This window comes from Cricetulus griseus, chromosome 3 (assembly GCF_003668045.3).
Source record: "Cricetulus griseus strain 17A/GY chromosome 3, alternate assembly CriGri-PICRH-1.0, whole genome shotgun sequence".
Lineage (NCBI taxonomy): Eukaryota > Metazoa > Chordata > Mammalia > Rodentia > Cricetidae > Cricetulus > Cricetulus griseus.
Window position 1 is genome coordinate 93971702 of NC_048596.1, and position 22032 is coordinate 93993733.

The 22032-nt window shown below is 44.6% G+C and overlaps 2 protein-coding genes across 3 annotated transcripts in view; one reads left to right on the forward strand and one right to left on the reverse strand.

The window, feature by feature from the left end:
• The window catches only part of Rrp8 (ribosomal RNA processing 8), a 40199-nt gene that overhangs the window by 4565 nt on the left and 13602 nt on the right, over positions 1–22032 (forward strand). The window contains exon 8 of one of the 2 annotated variants that reach the window (XR_004769111.1): positions 16359–16502. The exons of the other annotated variant lie outside the window; for it this stretch is intronic. The gene's annotated coding sequence lies outside the window, so the exon portion shown is untranslated. The remainder of the gene's footprint in view (positions 1–16358; positions 16503–22032) is intronic. 2 annotated transcript variants of the gene reach the window in all.
• Dnhd1 (dynein heavy chain domain 1) overlaps positions 14295–22032 on the reverse strand; it is a 70636-nt gene continuing 62898 nt past the window's right edge. The window contains exons 34-44 of the mRNA XM_027404954.2: positions 20394–20669; positions 20018–20170; positions 19324–19502; positions 18236–19201; positions 17850–18036; positions 17520–17633; positions 17233–17431; positions 16407–16498; positions 16096–16242; positions 15093–15901; positions 14295–14970 (exon numbers count right to left, since the gene is read on the reverse strand). Of these exons, the coding sequence (XP_027260755.2) occupies positions 14620–14970; positions 15093–15901; positions 16096–16242; positions 16407–16498; positions 17233–17431; positions 17520–17633; positions 17850–18036; positions 18236–19201; positions 19324–19502; positions 20018–20170; positions 20394–20669 (3473 nt within the window). The 3' untranslated portion in view covers positions 14295–14619. The remainder of the gene's footprint in view (positions 14971–15092; positions 15902–16095; positions 16243–16406; positions 16499–17232; positions 17432–17519; positions 17634–17849; positions 18037–18235; positions 19202–19323; positions 19503–20017; positions 20171–20393; positions 20670–22032) is intronic.

Below are 22032 nucleotides of genomic sequence, written 5' to 3' on the forward strand. Positions count from 1 at the left end.
AGTAAATCATTTATTTCATTGTGACTGAGAAAGACTGGGAAAGTTTGGTATAGGCGTGTGATAGCCATTTGCTATTTAGAGGCTTACTGTGTTTGAAGCTTTTCTTGGAAGGTGGTAATGAAGAAGCTGTATCTCTGTTCATGAGCAACAACTGAGTGGGCTGCTTATTGGCAGGATCTGGCTATGGGACCTACCTTGCATGTCAGGAAAGCTACAGGCAAGAACTACAGTGCTGAGGGAAGATAAGCTAGGACGGCATGGTGAGCTCATCCAGAAGGTACCTGCATCCAGGTACAAAGATATAGCCTCTTCTATCCATTCACAAAAACAACACCTCACAGTTCCCCCTAGAAGCAAGTAGGTCTCAGGATTTGGAAGCAATTAGATGCCCCCAGTCCTAAAGGAATAAAGGTTTTGAAAAAGACACAGGCCAGAAGGCATGTTTGGAGGCTAGACTGTGAGGCCAGCCAACCTTAGCAGACACCATATAATGTCTTTGTGTGTAACTTTGCTGCTAAGCACGCATCTCACTAGCAAAGTTTATTCAACTTCCCAAATAGCGTAGCTGTTTCGTAAAGCCCCTTCCCCAGAAGCACCTATATTCTCAACATATTGTATGCACAATGTTCTTTTAGTATACAAGTACTGTGTTGTGGATGGTTTATACGTTTCGCTGCAGCCTTCTTAAGCCATATTTATCTTTCTGTTTTTGAGTTTGTTTACTTGTGTTTGTGGTGGGGGCAGCGGCAGTGCAGGCTCATTAAGGAATAACAGTCCACTTAACTGAACTTGATGACAAAGCCACATGTGAGTTACAGTAAGGGTGCTGTGAACTCGTGATGGCAAAGGTGTGCCAGCAGGAGAACCTCAAGATAGAGTTGGTGTGATGTTGAGGGTTTTTGAGAGAAAAGAATCTGTAGTAAACTGGAAAGACTGGAATGGTCATTCAAAATGTTGAAATTGGGGTGTGGGGAGATAACTCAGTAGCTAAGAACACTGCTGTGCAAGCATGAATCGCTGAGTTCAGATCCTTAACACCACATAAGAGTGAATCCTATAGCTCTGAAGCTGAGGAGTGGTGGGATAGTGGAGACAAAACTGTTGGGACTTGTAGGCTAGCTTACTTACCTGAACAGTGGTGAGCTCCAGATCCAGTAAGGCCCGGTCTCAGAGTAATAAGGTAGAGAATGATAGAGCAGGAAACTGGATGTCCTCCTCTGGCTTCTATCCCTGCATGTGTATACACAACACTGTAGACTTTTGCATACAGCATATCCCTGTTTAAAAGAACAGGAGGCTTGTATGGCCAGAATGGATCCGGGGAGGAAGAAGAGTAGTAGGAAGTTAATGGGAATGGGAGGGGTTAACTGTGAATGATAGTGGCTTTCAAACTTTAGGGTGACTAGAGTCATCTGCAAGGTGCATTATAATGCTGCCTTCCAAGCCCTCTCCTGTAGTTTCTGGTTCTGTAGAATCTGAGTAGGGTCCTAGAAATTCTTTTCTGATGGCTTTTGGGTTTTCTCCTTGAAGGAGGAAGCAAAATTTATTGAATGTAAAAGTGGGGAGAGGATTGGGATTTTGAGGAGAACAGAAGAGAATGAAGAATCCCAGCGCTTGGGAAGCAGAAGCAGGAGGACCTCTGAGTTTGAGGCCAGCCCAGTCTACATAGTTCCAGGTCGGCTAGGGAATACATAGTGAGAGCCTGACCTAAGGAAATAGAGTAGAAGTATTGGCAATGTTAATAACACATGAAGTCTCAGCATAAGAGGATGGAGCATGGTATAATGTGTTGGGAGCTTGTTACTTTCCCTTACTGCCGGTCTGTCAGAACCCAGCCCCCATTTGCAAGAAAGCAGACAGGGTCAGGTTTCTGCCCACCAACCACAATTCTACCTAAGGCCTGCTGGGACCATTAGAAAAGCAAGAGATATTTATTCCTACTTCTAAGGAATGATGCGCCTAGAGTCTTACTCCTGCCCTGAAAAAAAAAATACAGGGCAAGGAAAAGCATAGAGGCAGTTTGGATGGAGTAACAGTGACTTGCATTCCCAGAATGTGCCCTGGCAATAGCACATGCATATCTTCTGTGCATCTTGTGCTACGTGTAAGGCTTGGGTCCTGTCCCGTAGGACCATTTTGAAGAGATAAAGAAACTTCATAACAAGCAAGAAATCAGCCATTTGGGTTGCTGGAACGATTCAGAAAGCCATCCAGAATAATGCAGTATCCATCAGGGACTAACAGATTTCCCCTTTGAATGTACACCAGACCTGTTGGTCAAAGAACCATCGAGTCAAACCAGACTTGTATTTCCTTTGTCTCTCCTCAGTACTTGTGCCTGGAATAGTCAGCAAGGAGGTAGGAAAGCGTTATGGAGAACAGGGATCTCTTCTCCATTCCCTAAAGCAGCCTCCTTGACTTAGGTGAGGCAAAGCTGGGAGGGGGAAAGATATTTGTTAGCACAGGGGCCAGTTATTTATTGTTACATAGAATTAGACATTCTAATTTAGTTTACTCCTTGAGCTGATCATAGACTGTCAGGTAAGTAAAAATATGACAGTAGGGCTGAACAGATATTGAGAGGTTGAACAGAGGTTGAGAGTACTGACTGTTCTTGGAAAGAACATGGCTTCACTTCCCAGCAGCCACAAGTTGGCTCATAACCATCTGACTCTAGTTCTTGGAGATCCAGTGCCCATATGGCTTCTGGGCATACCAGGCTTACACATGGTCCACAGACATACATGCAGGCAAAACACTCATAAAACAAAGTAAAGTAAAATAAGTGAGTGAATGAATAAGAAGATTATAGGCTTGCTGCAGCCTTTCTCCACAGAAGAGAAAGAGTTAACTCTACTCTTTCAGGGCTGTGGGAGACAGCCTGAAGTTGGGTATGGATATCAGTCTAGACCTGGGTCATGTTTAATATCCCTTTCAGAGCTCTCTAAGCAGTGGTGTTCTGCAATTATTGGAGTGCTCCTGATTTTGTTCCCGGAAAATAGTCCCAAGAGAGAACACAGTTCCAAAAGAAACTGCGATCTTGGCGGAGACAGCTCAGCTCCAAGCACTCACCAGTTACATAATCACAAAAGCCCTCTGCAGCTCTTCACAGAGACTAGTAATTAGAGCCTTTGATTACTAGGTCATCCTTGCCAGGTGAGTTCTCTATCTAGCCATTGTAGGACTTTTGACTACTGCAGTGATTGCTATGGGGCTCTAATTGTCCTTGCTTCCCAAAGCAATCCATTTTCCATACTGCCAAGTGATCTTAATGAAAATGTAAACCAGATTATGTGACCTCTCTGCATAAAATCCTTCAATGGATTCTCATTGCTTGAGAACAAAAGACTCCTTCCTTCCCAGGTCTGGTGTGGTCTTACCCAGTTCTGCAGTCCAACTGCATCTTAACTTACTCTTCTTCCCCTCAGTACTACAGCAGGAGCTTGCCAAGCCCTCTACATCTATACATGCCCCCTCCATTTTCCTAAAATATTCTTTCCCTCAGTTAATTCATTTTCTTCTTCCGGATCTCCTTACCAGTCACCTGTTTTTCTTTCCTGTGGAAGAAATTCCCTCAGTGCCCTCTTTCTGGGCACACTAAAATTAAACTGTATTTTCCAGCACTGTACATTAGGCAGGCCAGGGATAGTCAGAGTGGTGTTTGCATACCAGATAAAGAAAGTGAAAGGCACTGGGCGTTGGTGTCGCACACCTTTAATCCCGGCACTTGGGAGGCAGAGGCAGGCAGATTGCTGTGAGTTTGAGGCCAGCCTGGTCTCCAGAGTGAGAGCCAGAATAGGCTCCAAAGCTACACAGAGAAACCCTATCTTGAAAAACCAAAAAAAAAAAAAAAAAAAAAAAAAAAAAAAGTGAAAGGCAGATGAGCCTTTTTTTGTTTTCTCCCACTCCCCTACCTAGGAAGGACAGGTTCTGAAGGTGATAGAGTTATAGTATACAAGAAGTTTGGCTATTTTAGGAGAAAATTGGATTCTGAAACAGAACTAAACCTCTTAAACTAATGAATGTGAGCATGTTACAGCAACTGTCATTATGTATCCTGGATATGTCTTCCTGTCCACCTTACCACAAAATTCTCTGTTTCCTGTTGGGGCCTTCAACATTTATCTTACCACATTCCAGTCTGTACTTTGTAACTGTCCTACTTTAAAGATTTGTTTTTATTTTTTAGTTACATATATGGGGGTTATGTATGTGTGAGTGTATTGACTAAGGCTGGAGAAATAGAATTTCTTGGAGCTGGAGTTAACAGGCAGTTGTGAGCTGCCTGATGAGGGTGTGGAAAATTGAACTTGGGTCCTCTGCAAGAGAAGTAGTAACTCTTAACTCCTGTGCTATCTTTCCAACTCTTTGTCCTACTTTTAAATGGAAAAAAAAATGCTCACATCAGAAAACAGAAATGTTTATCAATTATTTGTGACTAAAAATATCACAGCAAATGTTTTAAACATTTAATTTTTTCCCTACTGCAACAAGGATCCTGAAAGAACTTGGCTTTAGTTCAGGAGCTCAAAAGTGTTAGGAATCAGGGCTTTGTGCTTTTCTTGGTGTCCTAGTTCTTGTAGTCACAGATGCATTCATTCTTAGTTAGGCAGAGACACCTTACTTACTAGACTTCTTGGATGTCTCTCTGATTGCCACAGCCCCCTCCCCACCTTTTTGGCTTCACTTCAAGGATCTGTTCACTTGTTAGTGCTCTGGTATAATATGTTATGTTCTCCATGATGATTGAATCCAACCTAAAAAAAAAAAAAAAAACCCTTTAAATACATTTTCCTTCTCTGCCTCTTCCCACATTTCAGTAACTTATCAGTAGTTCCTAGGGGTCAAACTGTTTTCTTCAGTTTAGTGGATTAGGGGGACTATGATCTATTTTTTGGGGGAGAGGCATGTCAAGACAGGGTTTTGCTTCATAACAATCCTAGAACTGGCTTTGTAGAGCAGTCTGGCCTTGAACTTATAGAGATCCACCTCCTCTGCCTCCTGAATGCTGGGATTAAAGGCATGTGCCACCACCACCCCAAGGAATTTGATATCTTATTCATTCTTTTTTATGTGCATTGGTGTTTTGCCGTGGGTGTCAGGTCCCCTGGAACTGAAGTTACTCTTTCTTTACCTTTTCTGTTTGTTTGGGGATTGTAATGGAGGAAAGTTTATCGGAGAAGATTAAATTTAATTAATACATCATTGATACATTTTACCAATACAAACATTTAAATGTTAACTCTTGTATGTAATGCTGAGGTCCCCAGAGCTCCCCATAGGGACATGTGCATTAATTGACTTTGGTTGATTCCTTATGATATATAACCTAACTGCCCCTCAAGTCCATAGCTCCTAGCCCTGACAGTGTATGCTGGTTAGGTTTTGTCAAATAGACCCAAACTAGAGTCACTTAGGAGAACATCTCAGATGAGAAGATGCCTCCATGAGATTGGCCTGTGGGGCATTTTCTTGTTGATTGGGCACTGCCACTCATAGCAGGTGGGCCCAGGCTTGTAAGAAAGGTAATTGAATTAACCAGGGGAAGCAAACTAGTTAAGCTGCATTGTGGTCTCTTCTTCAGTTTCTGCCTCAATCTCCTGTCCTGGCTTCCCTTGATGACCTACTCTAACCAATAAACCTTTTCCTTTCCAAGTTGGTTTTTCAGGGTTTTACCACTGCAAACTAGGACACAGTGCATCTACTGCCACCTAGTGCTAAAGATTCTCACCTAACAAGCCTTTCCAGAGAAGGTCCCTACATACCTCAAGACTGGTTCGTTACCTTTCAAGGAGCCCACAGGAAACCCATGCACATTTATCCTGCCAAACAGTGAAAAGCAGGTCAGGTAGCAGGTGACAGTTTTTCCTTGGGCTGATAAAAAGTACCAGTCACAGTGTCCATATAGCTCCAAACCATTTCCTCCTGTCCCCCTCCAATGTCCCTATAAATACCTTTGGCATAATACATGATGGTTGAGGTATATGTGTGCTACAGTGGAGAATTACCAGTGCTCTTCACACTCACTTTCCTCCTGGGAAGTCAACTATGTTATGTTCCCCATCTTCCCATAGTGTTGTGTGTCAGCAGGTTGAGTTGAGTTGAGACAGTTGGTTCCAGACTTGAATCCTTTTCTTTTACCCCCTTTGGTTTTTTGAGGCAGGGTTTCTCTGTGTAGCCTTGGAGACTGTCCTGGAACTCACTGTAGATCAGGCTGACCTTGAACTCAGAGAGATCTGCCTGCCTCTACCTCCCGAGTGCTGGGACTAAAGGCGTGCACCACCACCACCTGGCGGATCTTTTAACAAACAGTTCCCTATGTTATTTCCACATCGTCCAACTAGATGCAATGGAGCAGAGGTGCCTAGATCCCTGAGCATCACCAAGTTTAGAGTCACCCACAATAGGAGCATCTGGTTTAGGCTTCACTTCAGTGAAAAATACATTGCTGTTCTCCTGAGGCACTAGTAATCTCTTAAAAGCTCTTTTAATTGAAAGAGACAAAGCACCCATAAAGAAAAGTATACAAAACAGTATTTAACTCTGATTTATCACAAAGCCACTGATAATTACCCAGATTATGCAGCAGAAGGCTGTTATCATCTAAAGTCACTTCCCAAATACAAGCAACTTTTTTTTTTTTTTTTTTTTTTTGGTGTGGTTAGAGTGTTAAATCGTAAAACAAAAACAAAAAACCTTTATTCTTCTCTCATACATTATACATCCTGACCACAGTTTCCCCTCTCTCCACTCCTCCCAGTCCGTCCCCAAACCCCTCCCCTCTCCCCAGATCAACTTCTCTTCTGTTTACCCACCCCCCAAAAAAAACAGACTTCCTAGGGATATCCACTGAACATGGCCTAACAAGATACAACAAGACTAGGCACAAACCTTCATTTCAAGGCTGGACAAGGCAACCCAGTAGGAGGAAAAGGGTTTCATGTGCAGGCAAAGGAGTCAGAGATAGTGCTCCCCCCACTCCCATTGTTAGGAGTCCCACAAGAACACCAGTCTACACAACCATAACATGTATGCGGAGGACCTAGCTCAGATACATACAGGGTCCCTGTTTATTGCTTCAGTCCTTGTGAGATGATATCAGCCCAGCTTAGTTGATTCTGTGGCCCACATTCTCCTAGTGTTCTTAAACCCTCTGGCTCCTACAATCCTTCCTTCCCCTCTTCAGTTCCCCTGACTCTGCCTAATGTTTAGTCAGTTCTCTGTCACCATTGCCCCAGCATGTCTTGCAGGAGGGACAGATTGTAAGTCGAAGGTTTTCTGTCTGGGTTGATGTCCCTGTCCAACTGCTAGGAGCCTTGCCTAGTTGTAAAATTGCCGCCAGTTTGGGCTCTGTATCCCCCATTACTAGGAGATTTCAGTTGGTGTCCCTCTCATAGATTCCAGGGAGTTTCCACTGCACTAAGTTTCTACATCTTTCCCCCGCCATGCCTTCCAGTTCTGTCATCTCTCCCAGTTCTCTCTCTCTCTCTGTCTCTCTGTCTCTCTCTCTCTCCCCCTCCCTCCCCTCCCTTTCCCTCTCTCTCCCCTTCCCTCCCACACACCCCCACCTGATCCTTCCTTTTCCCATCCCCACCTACTACCCATAAAATCTACTTTATTTTGATTTCCCAGGGAGATCCATGCACCCTCCCAGGATTAACTAAAAAAAGAAAACAAAATAGTAACCCTCCTATACACAAATAACAAAAGAAATCAGGGAAACAACACCCTTCACAATAGCCACAAATAATATAAAATACCATGGGGTAACTCTAATCAAGCAAGTAAAAGACTTGTATGACAAAAACTTCAAGTCTTTGAAGAAAGAGATTGAAGAGGATGTCAAAAGATGGAAAGATCTCCCATGCTCATGGATTGGTAGGAAAATGTCCCACAATGAAAATAGCCATTTTACCAAAAGCAATCTACAGATTCAGCTCAATCCCCATCAAATTCTATCACATTAGCCTTTACAGACCTTAAGAGGACAACACTCGACTTCAAATGGAAAAACAAAAATCCAGGATATCACTATCCCTGATTTTAAGCTCTACAGAGCTATATAGTAATAAAAAATTAAAAAAATAAAAAACCTTACCGTATTGGCATAAAAACAAGTTGATCCATGGAATCAAATAGAAGGCCCAGACATAAATACACATACCTATAGACATTTTTTTTTTTTTTTAATTAAGAAGCCAGAAATACATAATGGGAAAAAGAAAGCATCTTCAGTAAATGGTGCTGGTCTAACTGGTTGTCAACATGTAGAAGATTGCAAATAGATTGATATCTGTCAACCTACACAGAACTCAAGACCAAATAGATCAAAGACCTCATCATAAACAGACACACTGAGCCTGGTAAACGGGAAAGTAGAGGATAGCCTTGAATGCCTTGCCACAGGAGACAACTTCCTGAACAGAACACCAATCAAGCAGTTACGAAGATCAACAATAAATGGAACCTCATGAAACTGAAAAATCTCTGTAAGGCAAAGGACACTATCAATAGGACAGAACAGCAGCCTACAGAAAAGATTTTCACCAACCCCAAATCTGATAAAGGGCAAATATCCAAAATATATAAAGAACCCAAGAAACTAGACATCAACAAACCAAACAATCCAATTTAAAAAATGGGGTGGAGATCTAAACATTTTTCTCAGTAGTGGAATCTCAAATGACTGAGAAACTGTGTAAGGAAATGTTCAACATCCTTAGCCATCAGGGAAATGCAAATCAAACCAACTCTGTCAGGATGGCTAAGACCAAAAACACAAGTGATAGCTTATGCTGGTGAGGATATGGAGCAAGGGGAATACTTCTCCATTGCTGATAGGAGTGCAAACTAGTACAGCCACTATAGAAATCAATATGAAAGCGTCTCAGAAAATTGCGACTAGATGTACCTCAAGATCCACCTATACCATTCTTGGGTATATATATATATATACTCAGAGGATGCTCCGTCCTACTACAGAGACACTTGCTCAACCATGTTCATTGCAGCTTTATTCATAATACCAGAGACTGGAAACAACCTAGATGTCTCTCAACTAAAGAATGGATAAAGAAAATGTGGTATGTTTACACAAAGGAGTACTACTCAGCTGTTAAAAACAATGACTTTGCATTAAAAAAAAAATGAACAATGGCTTCGTTGAGCAAGTGTCCAAGAGTGGTATCGTTGGGTCTTGAAGTAGATTGATTCCCAATTTTCTTAGAAACCGTTATACTGATTTCCAAGTGGCTGTACAAGTCTGCACTCCCACCAGCAGTATAGGAGTGTTCCCTTGACTCTATATCCTCTCCAACATAAGATGTCCTCAGTATTTTTGATCTTAGTCATTCTGGCAGGTGTAAGATGGTATCAGAGTAGTTTTGATTTGCATTTCACTGATGATTAAGGATGTTGAGCACATAATAGCCGTAGCCTGGAAACAACCTAGATGCCCCTCAGCTGAAGAATAGATGAGGAAAATGTAGTACATTTACACAATGGAGTACTACTCAAATGTAAAAAAAAAAAAAAAAAAATGATGACCTCATGAAATTTTCAGGCAAATGGATAGAACTAGAAAAAAAAAAAAAAGCATCCTGAGTGAGGTAACCCAGTCTCAGAAAGACAAACACAGTATGTACTCACTCCTAAGTGGATACTAGATGTGAAACAAAGGATAACCAGACTACAATCCACAGCTCCAGAGAAGCTAGGTAACAAGGAGGACCCTAAGAGGGACACATGGATCACCCTGGGAATGGAAATTAGATGAGATCTACAGGGTAAACTGGGAGTAGGGGGTGGGGGATGGTAAGGGGGAGAAAAGGGGGTAAGAACATGAGGGAAAGGGATGGTTGAGGGGAGGAATGCAGTAGAAGAGCAGTGAAAGAGATATCTTAGTAGAACTACTATGGGGCTAGGGTAACTACCTAGAATTCACAAGGATGACCCCAGCTAAGACTCCTAGGAATAGTGAAGAGGGTGCCCAAACAGGCCTACTCCTGTAATCACACTGGTGAATACCCCAACTATCATAGCGCTTTCATCCAGTAATTGATGGAATCCAGTCGAAGAGAGGGAGGAGGGAATATATGAGCAAGGGAGGTCAGCACCATGATGCAGAAATCTACAGAGACAGCTGAAACAAGCTCATGGAAACTCATGAACTCTAGACTGACAGCTGTGGAGACTCCAGGGCACTGAGCATCACCATGATCTAGTTCTGGTACATGAGCTAGCTTTTTGGAGCCCATTCCCTATGGTGGGATACCATGCTCACTCAGCCTTAATGCATGGGAGAGGGGCTTGGCCCTACCCCAACCTATTGTCCCAGACTATGTTGACTCCTTATGGGAGACCTTACCCATGAGGAGGAGTGAACTGGAGGTGGGCTAGGGAGTAGAGGGGGGTGGGAGGTGGTTGGAATGTAAAATGAAATTTGAAAGATTAAAAAAAAAAAAAACAAAAACCCAACATCATGAAATTTTCAGGCAAATGGATGGGACTAGAAAAGATCATTCTGTGTGAGATAACCAAGCCTCAGAAAGACGAAATGGTATGTACTCACTTGGACATTAGCTGTTAAACAAAAGGACAATCATTCTTCAATCCACAGACCCAGAGAGGCTAACTGGCAACTTTCTTTACTTCACAAAATTTCCACCATCCTTACTCAATGTTATTTCACTGGCCTTTTACATGCTCTTACCACTTAAGCTTCCATACCTAAATAGCCTTTCCATGTGTCTAGCTTTTTGTACTTACCCCTTACCATTCATCCATAATGAGCACAACTATATTATTTTTATTAATGTGAATAAATCCACAATTTATTGATTGCTTAAACTGTTAGTGTACTTATGAGGAGTTACTGGGCCATCTTGCAATGTGGTAATTTTAAGATTTTTTTTTTACATTTTTTATTTCTTTCATTTGGAGAGAGCAGTGTTACATGTGTACCATGTGTGTGTGTGTGTGTGTGTGTGTGTGTGTGTGTGTGTGTGTGTGTGTGTGTGTTCTAAGTCAGAGACATTTCTTGGGAATTTGTTCTATCTTGTAGTTCCCAGAGATTCAACCCCGGTTGTCAGTCTTAAGAGTCAAGCCATCTCACCTCCAGTATGATTTTTTTCCCCATCAATATAGATTGAGAGGGATTCTGATCATACTCAGAAACCCAACAAATAGAGACAGTATCTCAGTATATGCTCTTGTAGTCAATGAGGCAAGGAAAGGGAACAAAGCCAATCATCTCATTACCAAACACAAAAGTCCTTTCTGCTCCTAAGTAATTGACCAAAACAATTATCAGTATGAGATACACTATCATAGATTACAAAAAATCTCCAGTCAAATACGGGAAACCGTATTTGTGTACTGTCTAGTAACTATACCAAATTATTTCTGATTTGTCATTCATACAAATAGTGACATTTGTGAAAAAAATGTCTTAATGTGTCTTCTTTGTATGTATGTATTCTTACCAGGAATATGAATAACCAAGAATACAATTTGTTTATATACATGAAAATGTAATCTCAGATTTGTAGATAATTTACAAATTTTATTTGCAAACAGTCTCTTGCAGCCCATTCTGGCCTTGAACTCACTATATAGCTGAGAATGACTTTGAATTTCTGATCTCTGCCTCCCAAGTGCTGGGACTGATTATAGGAGGGTTTTGTGCATCAACTGAGTCACATTTTCAGCTCCAAAATTACATTTTTAATTTTTTTTAACCAAGGATAGTTCACGTACTCCATATACTATGGTTTCAATATGTGGAAGTCCTGGTCCCAAGCAGTTGGTGTTATTTTGAGAAATGGTAGGCACTTGAGATTGTAGGGTCTAACTGGCCACTGGAGATATAGCCTTGAAAAACATTGTCCCCAGCTCTTTCCTCTGTTCTCTACTTCCTGACCATCATGAGGTGAGCAACTTCACTCCAGTTTATGCTCGATCCCTCAGTCTCTTCACAGGCACACAGCAATGAATCAACTAGGAGTTGAGATTCCTGCAGCCATGAGCCACCAGCACCTTCCTTAAGTTGCTCCTTTCAGGTATTTGCCACATTAACAGTGAGGTGGTTGTGATTAAACCTGACTTTGTGGTTCTTTGAGATTTGGTTTGGAAGAATTTGGAAAGGTGTGGAGTTATACTAGAGAGGTCCCAGAATGATGTTAGAAATGCTTAATGAGAAGTTCTGGTGAGAACTCAGGTGGTCAGATTGCTGATAAAAGTGTAGACAATATGAATGAGAATAAGGTGTCTCTTGGGGAATTGGATTACATACCATTTTAAGTCCAGCAAAGAACTTGTTTCTATTTTAGTAGTATGCTGAATCTTTGCATAAGGCTGAATTTCAATGTTCAGACTAGTTAGTACAGCAGAGAACATTTGAAGGCACCCTCAATTAAAATGGCATGGTTATTGCTAGCTGCTTTTAGTCAGATTTATAGCAAGAATTGTTACCAAAAAGCAAAATGTTAAAATTTGAAAATTTTCCACTTTGAGCAGAAAAAAAAATAATAAAATTTGAATCCAAGAGGAATGTGGCTGTTGAATATATTAGGGCCATTAAAAAGAAACTATGTAAGCCTGGGTGGTGGTGGCTCATGCCTTTAATCCCAGCACTCAGGAGGCAGAGGCAGAGGAATCTGAGCTTGAGGCCAGCCTGGTCTACAAAAGTGAGTTCCAGGACAGCCAGGGCTACACAGAGAAACCCTGCAAGAAAAACAGCAAAGTAACAACAAAAAGAAACTAAGTACACTGTATGTGGTTATGCATGCCTACCAATGCTAGCACTTGCTGGTATTGCAGATGATCTGGGTTTGATTCCCAGAGTCCATATGATAGTTCACAACTTTCCATAGCATTAGTTACAGAGAATCCAATACTTTTCTAACCTTCACAGGACTAGGCATGCACATAGTGCACGCATACATACATACACGCAAGCAAAACAGTCATGCATGTAAAATAGACCCCCCCCCCAAAAAAAAACCCAAATATTTGGCATCAGAACAACAGAAAAGTTACCTGAGGGTTTCTCAGGAATTGGCTAGCTGCCACCCATGTTAGGCACTTGGGTATAAAGGTTTTAATTCAAAAGACTGCTTTGAAAGCTGTTCACTTCGGGCCACCTAGGGAAGTGTTCCATATTCATCCATTCAGGTATTCAGAGGCCATGGAAAAGGAGCCAACTACTGTTTGAGCTAGCAGTAGACCTTGGCATTGCCTATGTGATGCTAGAGTTTCAAGCACATAGAATGTAAGAGTTGTGGGATTACAGATTTCCCTCTGTATTTCAGAGGAAAGTCTAAAAGGCCAATGTATGTATGGCAGGGCCAGCATCGCCACAAGAAGTTTCTGACAATGTGTGAAGTTGTGAGAGAGTAGAACTGCGGAGGAGATTCCAGAAAGTTAGAGAGGCCATGGACATAGAGCATATCTATGAAGAAGCCACATGGGCTGCAAATGGCAAGGCCTTAGTGGTGGGGATAGTCCCATGCCCCATTGAGATATTACATCACCACATACCCAGGGTACTTTGGGGAATGGGCTACAGGACTAAATGTCCTGCTTGGTTTTGCTCTGGCCCAGCCTTTCTTTGGTGTCTGTCCATTCCACCCTCTTAGAATGGAAATATTTACCATGTGTCATATTTTAGAATATGTCTTGAGTTTTATAGTTTGAGTTTAGGTCTGAGGAAATTGAATGTGGGCTTTTGAGAAACACATTTGAGCTGGATAAGGCGGTTTGAACCTCTACTTTCAGCATTTGTGGAGCTGAGTCAGGTACATCCTAAGTTTGAGGCCAGCCTGGAACATAGCAAGACCCTGTCTCAAAACAGAGGGGGGAGGGTGAGGGAATATATGGAGTGGTGAAGTTTGGATATATCCCCCAAATGGTTGTATGCACAGAAGGCTTGGTCCTCTCGTGGTGGCACTATTAGGGGCTGATTGGATAGTGAAGGTGCTAATTTCAACAATGGAAGGTGGTCTCTGGGGAGGGAATTTTCAAAGGGTATGTGTCCCTGGAACTTTCATGGGACAGGAAATAGATTTCCAAGGAAAGCAGGAGTTTTGTGCTGAACGGCCTCATTGGTGCCCTAAAGAACACTTCATATGGAGGAGTGCTTGCTCAGCTGGTTATTGTTGAATGAGCAAGGGGTCGTGAATCTCATTTGGTCTTTGTTTTAGGTATATGACTCATTCAGAGAATGTGGTGAGGCAGAAGTGGGACATTCCAATAATGCAGCTAAATGCCTTAAGCAACTTTCAAATAATGTTCAATTCACAACCACCCACTGGATATTTAATGTATGTGCTGGGACCACAATAGAAAGCTGAGCAAGGAGTCAGAATTCTGTGTTAGCCATTGCTACGTTTCCCTATGCCCTTGTAAACATGACTGACAGCAGGCCCCTATACCCAGAGTACCCACAGACTTTGCCCCACTTCTTTTGTACATGTCCCCCTTCTTCCTCTATCAATAGCATCTTTTCCACATTTTATGGTTTGTGCATACTCCAATCTTCTTCAAAATCCCAGAAGTCATTCCTGACACCATTGCAGCTTTATTGGTGTGGGGGGGGAGGTAGGGGGAGGGAGGTTGGCCTCAAGATAAGGTTGGGCTGGACACGTGGACCCTTCGTTGGATACAGGTGTCAGGGCTGAGCCTCGTGGGTAGTGGCAGATGCATCAGGATGTTCTTGCTGTGCAGCTTGGTGGTGCCAAGAGGCCCGGTCATATATACGGGACAGGAGTACACATCCAGGCCACCTGAGTCTCGTGCATCACTGGCGCCACGGGCTTGTGTGCTTACGCTGACAGGAGGCAGAGGGCTGGGTTGACTGGAAAAACTGTCCTGCAAGGCCCCATCCATCTTGTCCCACTCCGCATGCTGGAGCTGTAACCCAATCAGCAGCAGTCCCATCTTAGGAACCTTGGGATTTGGGCCATTCTCCACCTGGGGGCGCCAGAAAACAGGCAAAGCTATGAAGATAAGAGTCAACAGGGTCGACAGGATGGGGTGTAATCAGATACTTTGAGGAAGCGAAATAGGGAGCAGAGAGGGTGATGTCAAGATACCCGGATATGCAGAGGGTGGTTGTTCAGCTCCTGACGTTTAGGTGGCACCCTGCCGGAGCCAGAGCCTTGGGTTCCAGTAGGATTGGGGCAGGGTTCCGAGGACTCCAAGATAGCCTCCCAACGCAGTGCCAGCAACAGACGACGAGGGTGGCGAAAAGCTGACAGGTGAAATATGCGCTCTGGTTCATTGGCATTTTCGCTCGTGCCACTGTCCAGGTAGCGAATCAACAGGTTCCCACGGCGGGACAGATGTCGCAGCCAATGCCAGGGCAGCTGAGGCCCAGCAGGCGCATGAGATCTCCAAGGCCGAGGTAGGCGTCCAGCCCAAAGAGCATGGGCCACTGCTACACAGCGGCTGGAGGTGCACGGGGTTTTCCCCTTCAGCTGCTGCAATAAGCAGTCAAGGTCGCGCTGCAGTATGCCTACCAGCTGCCTCAGTTCCAGCACCTCTGTCTCTAAGAAACCCTCCAGAGGCCGGCGGGCATTGGGCCCCAGCACCGCCCAGGGGATGGCACTTTGGCCTGAGCAAGAACCGTTGGTTAGCAAATCCTGAAGTGCTACCAGCCTCTTCTTGGCTTGCACCAGGCGTTGCCGAAGTCGCCTTTCTTTATGCTGGGCATTTCTTCCAGAAGCTGAAGGAACCCACGTGGATGAACACTGCTGAAGCATGTTCAGGAGAGCACGACTCTGGCGTCTCAACCGCCAGGACTTGGGCCCTTCATTCAGTCCGCAGGCACGAGGTTCAGCTGGTGTGGGCAGTAGGTGCATCCGGGCCTTGCACTCTGTCATGGCATCTAGCTCCCCCAGCTCTTAGGATTGGAGTTGAAGCACAAAAATAGATTCTCCCCACCAGACCCAAGGAAGTAGGCCTTTCCCTGACCCCGGAATTACCAACATTGCCCTCTCATACATTCAGTGGTGCAGATATTATCCACATTCCTGTGGGGACTGCAGTGCATAGCACTGTTCCCCACCCCATGGTGGACATTTGCCTGAAGCTTACCTGGGCTAGGCATCAGAGTGGCCAGCAGATACTGAGGTGTGTATCTGACCCAGCTGGTGTTACTGGGATTCAGGCAGGCTCCTGTCAGGCTAATCAGGGCCTCTCTGTCCCCTGGGTCCTTCAAAGAAGCTCCATAGAAAACTGAAGCTGCAGATGAAATCAGAACTCAGTCCTTCCAGTTGTCACCACCCCTCAAAACAAAATTGTGTGTTTATCCATCACATGTGTCCTGGCCTTCAGACTTCCACCCCACCCTTTCCCAGGTCTTCTGGAGGCTGATCACCATATGAAGGACAGGAGGAGGACCTCACCAGCCAGCTCTAGCAAGGCAGCACTGGGGTTACTGAGACTGGCCCACAGATGCTTTTGGATCTGAAGAACCTTGGTCAAGGTTACTTGACTCCTGGGTAAGGATAAAAAAAGTACAGTTTTAATAACAATATACTGAAGACTCTTGCATCTATTCTCCAGTGCAAACCTCTCTCTTGAGCTCTAGACTTGTGAGGGCTCACTAGACATTACTACTTTGTACCCCAATACAACTTGCTTTCTACTGCAATAATCATTTTTCCCCTATAAAATCTATTCTACCTCTTAGCCTAGTAAGAGGTACCATAGCCACCCAGTTGTCTTAAGAAGTCTAGGTGCCATTCGTATTCTTTACCATATATTTATTCCGGACCTCTACTCTGACAACCACCCTAGTCTGTACCACCCATATCATGATTGCTTCCTGAGAGCCTCCTTAAAAGCTGTTCTTTTTTCCAGGCCCACCCTTTCTGTCTATTCTTCACTTGGAAACCTGAGTGATGCTTTCGACAGATAGGATCAAGTCTTCTCTCCTACTTAAAACTCCCTCAGTGGCTTCCTGATGTCTACAGGACATACCCCTTGCCATGGCCCTAAAAGCCCTTTGTGATAAGCTTGTTCCATCCCCAGCATGTCTACCTCATGAAGTCATTCCCTCTGCTTAGAAAAGCCCTGTTTCTATCCAACTGGCTTCTACTTTTAAGACTCAGTTCAAAATGAAGTTGCAAAGTCCTTGGAGAACACTTCCTTGCCTTCCCCTTGCCTTCCCTCTTTGGAGGTTCCAAGCTCAGTGGTGTTTGTTGGGTGACTGATTGGTGGATCCCTCACCAGCGCCCTCTGTGTGCTTGCAGCTTTATCCCATAGAGCTGTCGGTGTAGTAAGAGACCATGCAGCAGGAGCAGAGGCAGTGTCTGGGTGAGGGGTTGCATGCAGAGTCCTTGCTGGGAACCCACACTGTCGATCAAGATACGGCCCAGTTCTAAGGACTGGTCCCAGAAAACAGGCATGGAGAGCCAGGTCAGCACCCCTGTGAAGGAAGCAGAGTGCTGAGTCAGCACAGTACAGTCACTTTCCCCTCCTTAGGACTTGATAGCTCATAAAGTGATGCTTCTCACCTGGCAAGGAACTACTGGCCTCCGTAGACACAATCAGCCAAAGACGGAAATCTCTGTGGACAGTGGCCACATTGCTGCTTTCTGGTTCCACTAACAGTTCCGAGTCTGAGACCACTAAGTTTAGATAGGGGGCTGAAATAAATCCTCAGGTAATGAATAGACTGCCCCACAAGTCCAGGGGTCATATTCAAAACTGGAGCAACAGGAATTAGACAGAAGGCCAAAGGGATAGGCTTCACACTTGAAAATCAGCCATGAAGCCTTAGAATTCAAGCTCAGGACCAAGTGTAGGGTAGGATCCTCGAAGCCATCCCGAAGCAGTACACTTACCCCTGGCTCCATCCAGCAGTCTCAACAAAGGCTGTAGCAGTTCTCTTGGCCAATGGGACATCAAATGACAGTTATCCAGCACCAGCCAGTGCCCCTGGAGCATAGCCTGGCATAAAGTGTTGACTATAGTTGAGACAGGATCCCAATCTTCAGAGCCTAGTGCTATCACATGCAGATGCTTCTGTGTCTAGGAACCATTAAAGAGGTGACAGAGTAACCTCACAGTGATCTTGGGGTGACTTGCTAAGACTCAAAGTTATGCTACAATATTCCTAAAGTACCTGTGTGATTTAAAAACACCCATGAGTATGCTAGGACAGGGCCCCCATACTCCATCCCAGCCCACAGAAGCCCACTCACTCTGGGTCAAGTGACTAGATTCAAACCTTTTCATGGTTGGCAGCTAGTTTCCGGATGACAGTCAGAGGATGCAGGATGGCTGTAGGGTGGCCAGGTGGTGGCAGCAAGATCAGTATGGGCTGAGTGGCCCAATTTTGTTCAAAGATCATGGTAGGATTACTCAGGTTTTCATCTAGGGGCCGACCTAGTAGACTGGTGGTGAGGTCAGCTAGGGTACCTTCCAGGCAATCTGGTCGCAGTACACGCCACAGTATCAGCTTCTGGAGAAGGCTAAGTGGCTCAGAATTAGGACCAGGTGAAGGACCCAGCACAGTGGATGATAGTGACAGGTAATCCTGCCACACACTGGAGTGGCCTGCCAGGGATGCACGCAGCCCAGCAAATGGGGGCAGCAGCTCTAACATCCCACATTCTTGCCAGGCTCTTAAGCCTAGCCAAGCTGGCCTAACCACACCAGGGACCTGTGTGTTATGGCCTATGCTGGGAGAGGCTGACAGTCCAGGCCAGAACGCCAACCTCTCTAGCTTTGGTGTCTTCTTCGTCACTTGCAGCAGGGCCAAAGCACCCAAGGCACCCACCAAAGGTGCTTGGGTCAAGCCTAGGGCAGCAACGGTGCTGGTCAGTAGCTGGCGGGTCAGGTTTATTTTCAACTGCAGCAGATGGCTGGCCAAGTCCTCTCCATGATAGCTGTCATGTGGTTTCATGCTGTCTAGAGCCTGCCTGGTGGCTGCCATCCAGTTCTCTAATTTCATACAGAAAAATGGCAGCAGGTTCTGTAGTGGGCTTAGGGCCTCTACTATAGCCATTCCATGACAAGCTATCTGCCGGTAGGGTGCCCACAGTATCATGTCCTCCAGCTTCTGCTCTTCTATCTCCTCCTTCTGAGCATTCAGTTGACATATCTTTGCCTGAGTCCTCACCATTGCTCTCAGAAACTTGGATGGTTTCTGACGCTTTTGGTTCTGAAGTAGCAACGTCACCAGCAACCGTTCCTGCATGTGGTAATTTGTTGGATGGATCTGGACCTTTGTGATAGTCCCAAAACATAATCTCTAGCTCTGTACTTGAACCCTTCCCATGTTTATCCCATCCCACCAACTGGGCCCCCAGGCACCTCAGCAGTCGTCACAGCTTCAGAGATATCCACTGCTCTGATTTGCAGGTCCTGCCAGTGTGTCTCAAGCTCTGGACGTTCTCTGCACAGGATTTCGTGCAGCATCTGTTCTTCTAGTATGTCCATATTCAGACCCAGATCCAGAACATTCAACCCTTTCAGCAATTCACAACCTAGTACTTGGGGTCACATGGAAAATGCTAACTCACCCGTGTCAGAGTCAAGTGTAGAGTAGACAGGGAATCTGACTCTCATTCACAGTTTGGAGCTTGCTCTGAGCCTAGCTGAAGCCCTCTTAGGGATGATTCTTCTGGGGGCCTAGTATGTCTACAGAGCTATGCAAGTAATCTACTGGTCTCACTGTTAGTATTCAGGCACCTGTACTGGCCTGTCCTTGGGGTTCTGACAGGATACTTCCTTAGCTGCAGCCACTAAGAGCATGACCTGTGCACATTCACTATGTTCCCTTTAAAAAGGACCCTGCCCACCTCCCCCATCTCTGTTCCTTTCTCTCTGTCTCTACCTGTCTCTATCTCCCTCCCTTCCTCCCTTTTCTCTTCTGCTGCTCCTGTCCCCAGTCTCCCCCCTCCCCTCCCCTTTTTCCCATTCCCTTTCCCCTAATAAAAACTTCCATGTGAGCTGTGTCACATGGCATCTTTCTCTCTCATGCCACTTTTTAAATTACAACACTCACCTCGTTCCAAAGCATGGATGGGAAGAGTAGTGCTCAGATAAAGACAGAAGCCAGGTTGCACATGGGGTGGACTCAGATTCTCCCTCGACAGCAGCCGATGAAGTTCTTGGCACCCTAGGCTCAGCTCCATATTAGTCAAGAGCACAGGCAGGCCTGTGAGGGGAAGTAAAAACAATTATCCACAATGCCAGCACCCATGCCACCCAGTCCCTTTACAAGATCTGCTTCTGATCACCACTCTCTTGGCTGATAAAGAGAGCTCAATCAAGATTTTTCAACATGGTGGAATGTAGGATCAGAGCTGAGGTCAGATTGTGGTATGAAAATGTTGTGGGGCCACAGAATTAGGAAAGAAAATGGGGGCTATGGTTCTCACCATTGGCAGCTGCCTCCAGGAGCTGAGGACCCAACTCTGGGTCAGCTCCTGAGAGCCTAGTAAGGCAAGGAGGTAGAGACGGAGTCTCAGACAATGTACTTGAGTTCGAACTCTCTGTCTCATTCTTTTCTTTCTCTGTTTCTTGCTCCTCCTGCTCTTTCACCTCCTCGCCATTGTTTTGGTTATTGGTCTCATTTCTATCTTCTTCATCATTGCCATTATCATCTTCATCTTCAGTTTCTTCCTCACTATCTTGGTTTGTCACACGGTGCTCTGCTGGGATGGAAAGATACAAAAGAGTGTTTCTTATAAGAGGAGCTTGTTTTCTGAGGAGTTCTGGTTACCCAGGGAGAGGGTTCATGAGTGGAGGTCTAGAGGAAGACAGTTTAGGAAAGCTGCTTCAGTTCTATGACTCAGTTTTCACATCTGAAAATTGGAGTTCGTATTAGTGATATGAACTCATAGGGTTGCTCTGGAGTGTAATTGTGATGATACACAGTATGGGCCAGCACATGACAAACAATAAATGCTGGTTGTCATCATTACTCTTAAAATTCCAAGAAAGGGGTTAGTCATCTCTGAAGTTGGCCCCATTTCTGCCCTTTCTATCAGATGATTAGAAGAGTCAATACCCACCCCCATCTTTTTTTAAACATCAGCTATTCTGGCAGTACCAACTTAAAAAAAAAAAAAATGTCCTCCCTGATAGGGAAATTGATGCCTGAAGCAGTGGCTTGTGGGTGAAGGGCTATAAACTATCGAACTAGAAAAGTCATGGCCGGGGTGTACACAGAAGGTGGTGTAGGAACAGCCATTCCCAATCCCTTTTCTCCTGCAAGAAGAGATAATCACTTGTTTTCTTTCTAAGTTCTCTTACAAGTGGAGGCTGCCCAGGCCTACTGTTTGTTGCATTCATTTTTCTCTTGATAGCAAATTTAGCACTTTAAGCCACCACTTATTATCCCTAAGTACTGAAGCACAGTATGGCTAGATTCTCTGCTCAGCCACACACTGGGCTTAGATGAACATCTCATCTGGGGCTAGAGGCCCTCCTTCAGGTTTAGTGGATAATTTGTTGTTTGTTTGGTTTTTTAAGATAGGATCACACTGTGTTTCCCAACCTGTCCCTAAACTGTTGGGCTCAAGCCATCCTCACGCTGTGACTCCTTGAGTACCTGAGCCCATAGGTATGTACTGCTGAGCCTGGTCTTACTGGGTTTTCACAATTTCCTTCTTACAGCTGACCTGTAAGGTCCCATCCATTTCCAAGCCAGCAAGTCTGTTGACTGTTCCTGACTTTCTAACCTGTGTTTTCTTTCCTCCTCTCTGCTCAGAAGGGCTCATGATTAGCTTAAGCTTCACCAAGATAATTCAGAATGACAGCTCTCCTTAAGGCACATTCATTAGTAACCTTGAAGCATTAGTAACCTTCTGAAGTTCAGAAGGCAAAAGTCAGGGTTGCAGGTGTATCTTAGTAGTACAATGCTTTCCTAGCATATACAATCCCCAGCACTTGGAAAAAGAAAACCGTGGGGACCAAAATTCTGCCCAACACTTCTGAAAACATCTGTTTTCCTGACAGAAGAGACACAGATTGCCAGCAGCAGCTCTGACATGATGCCTGAGTGGTAGACACCTT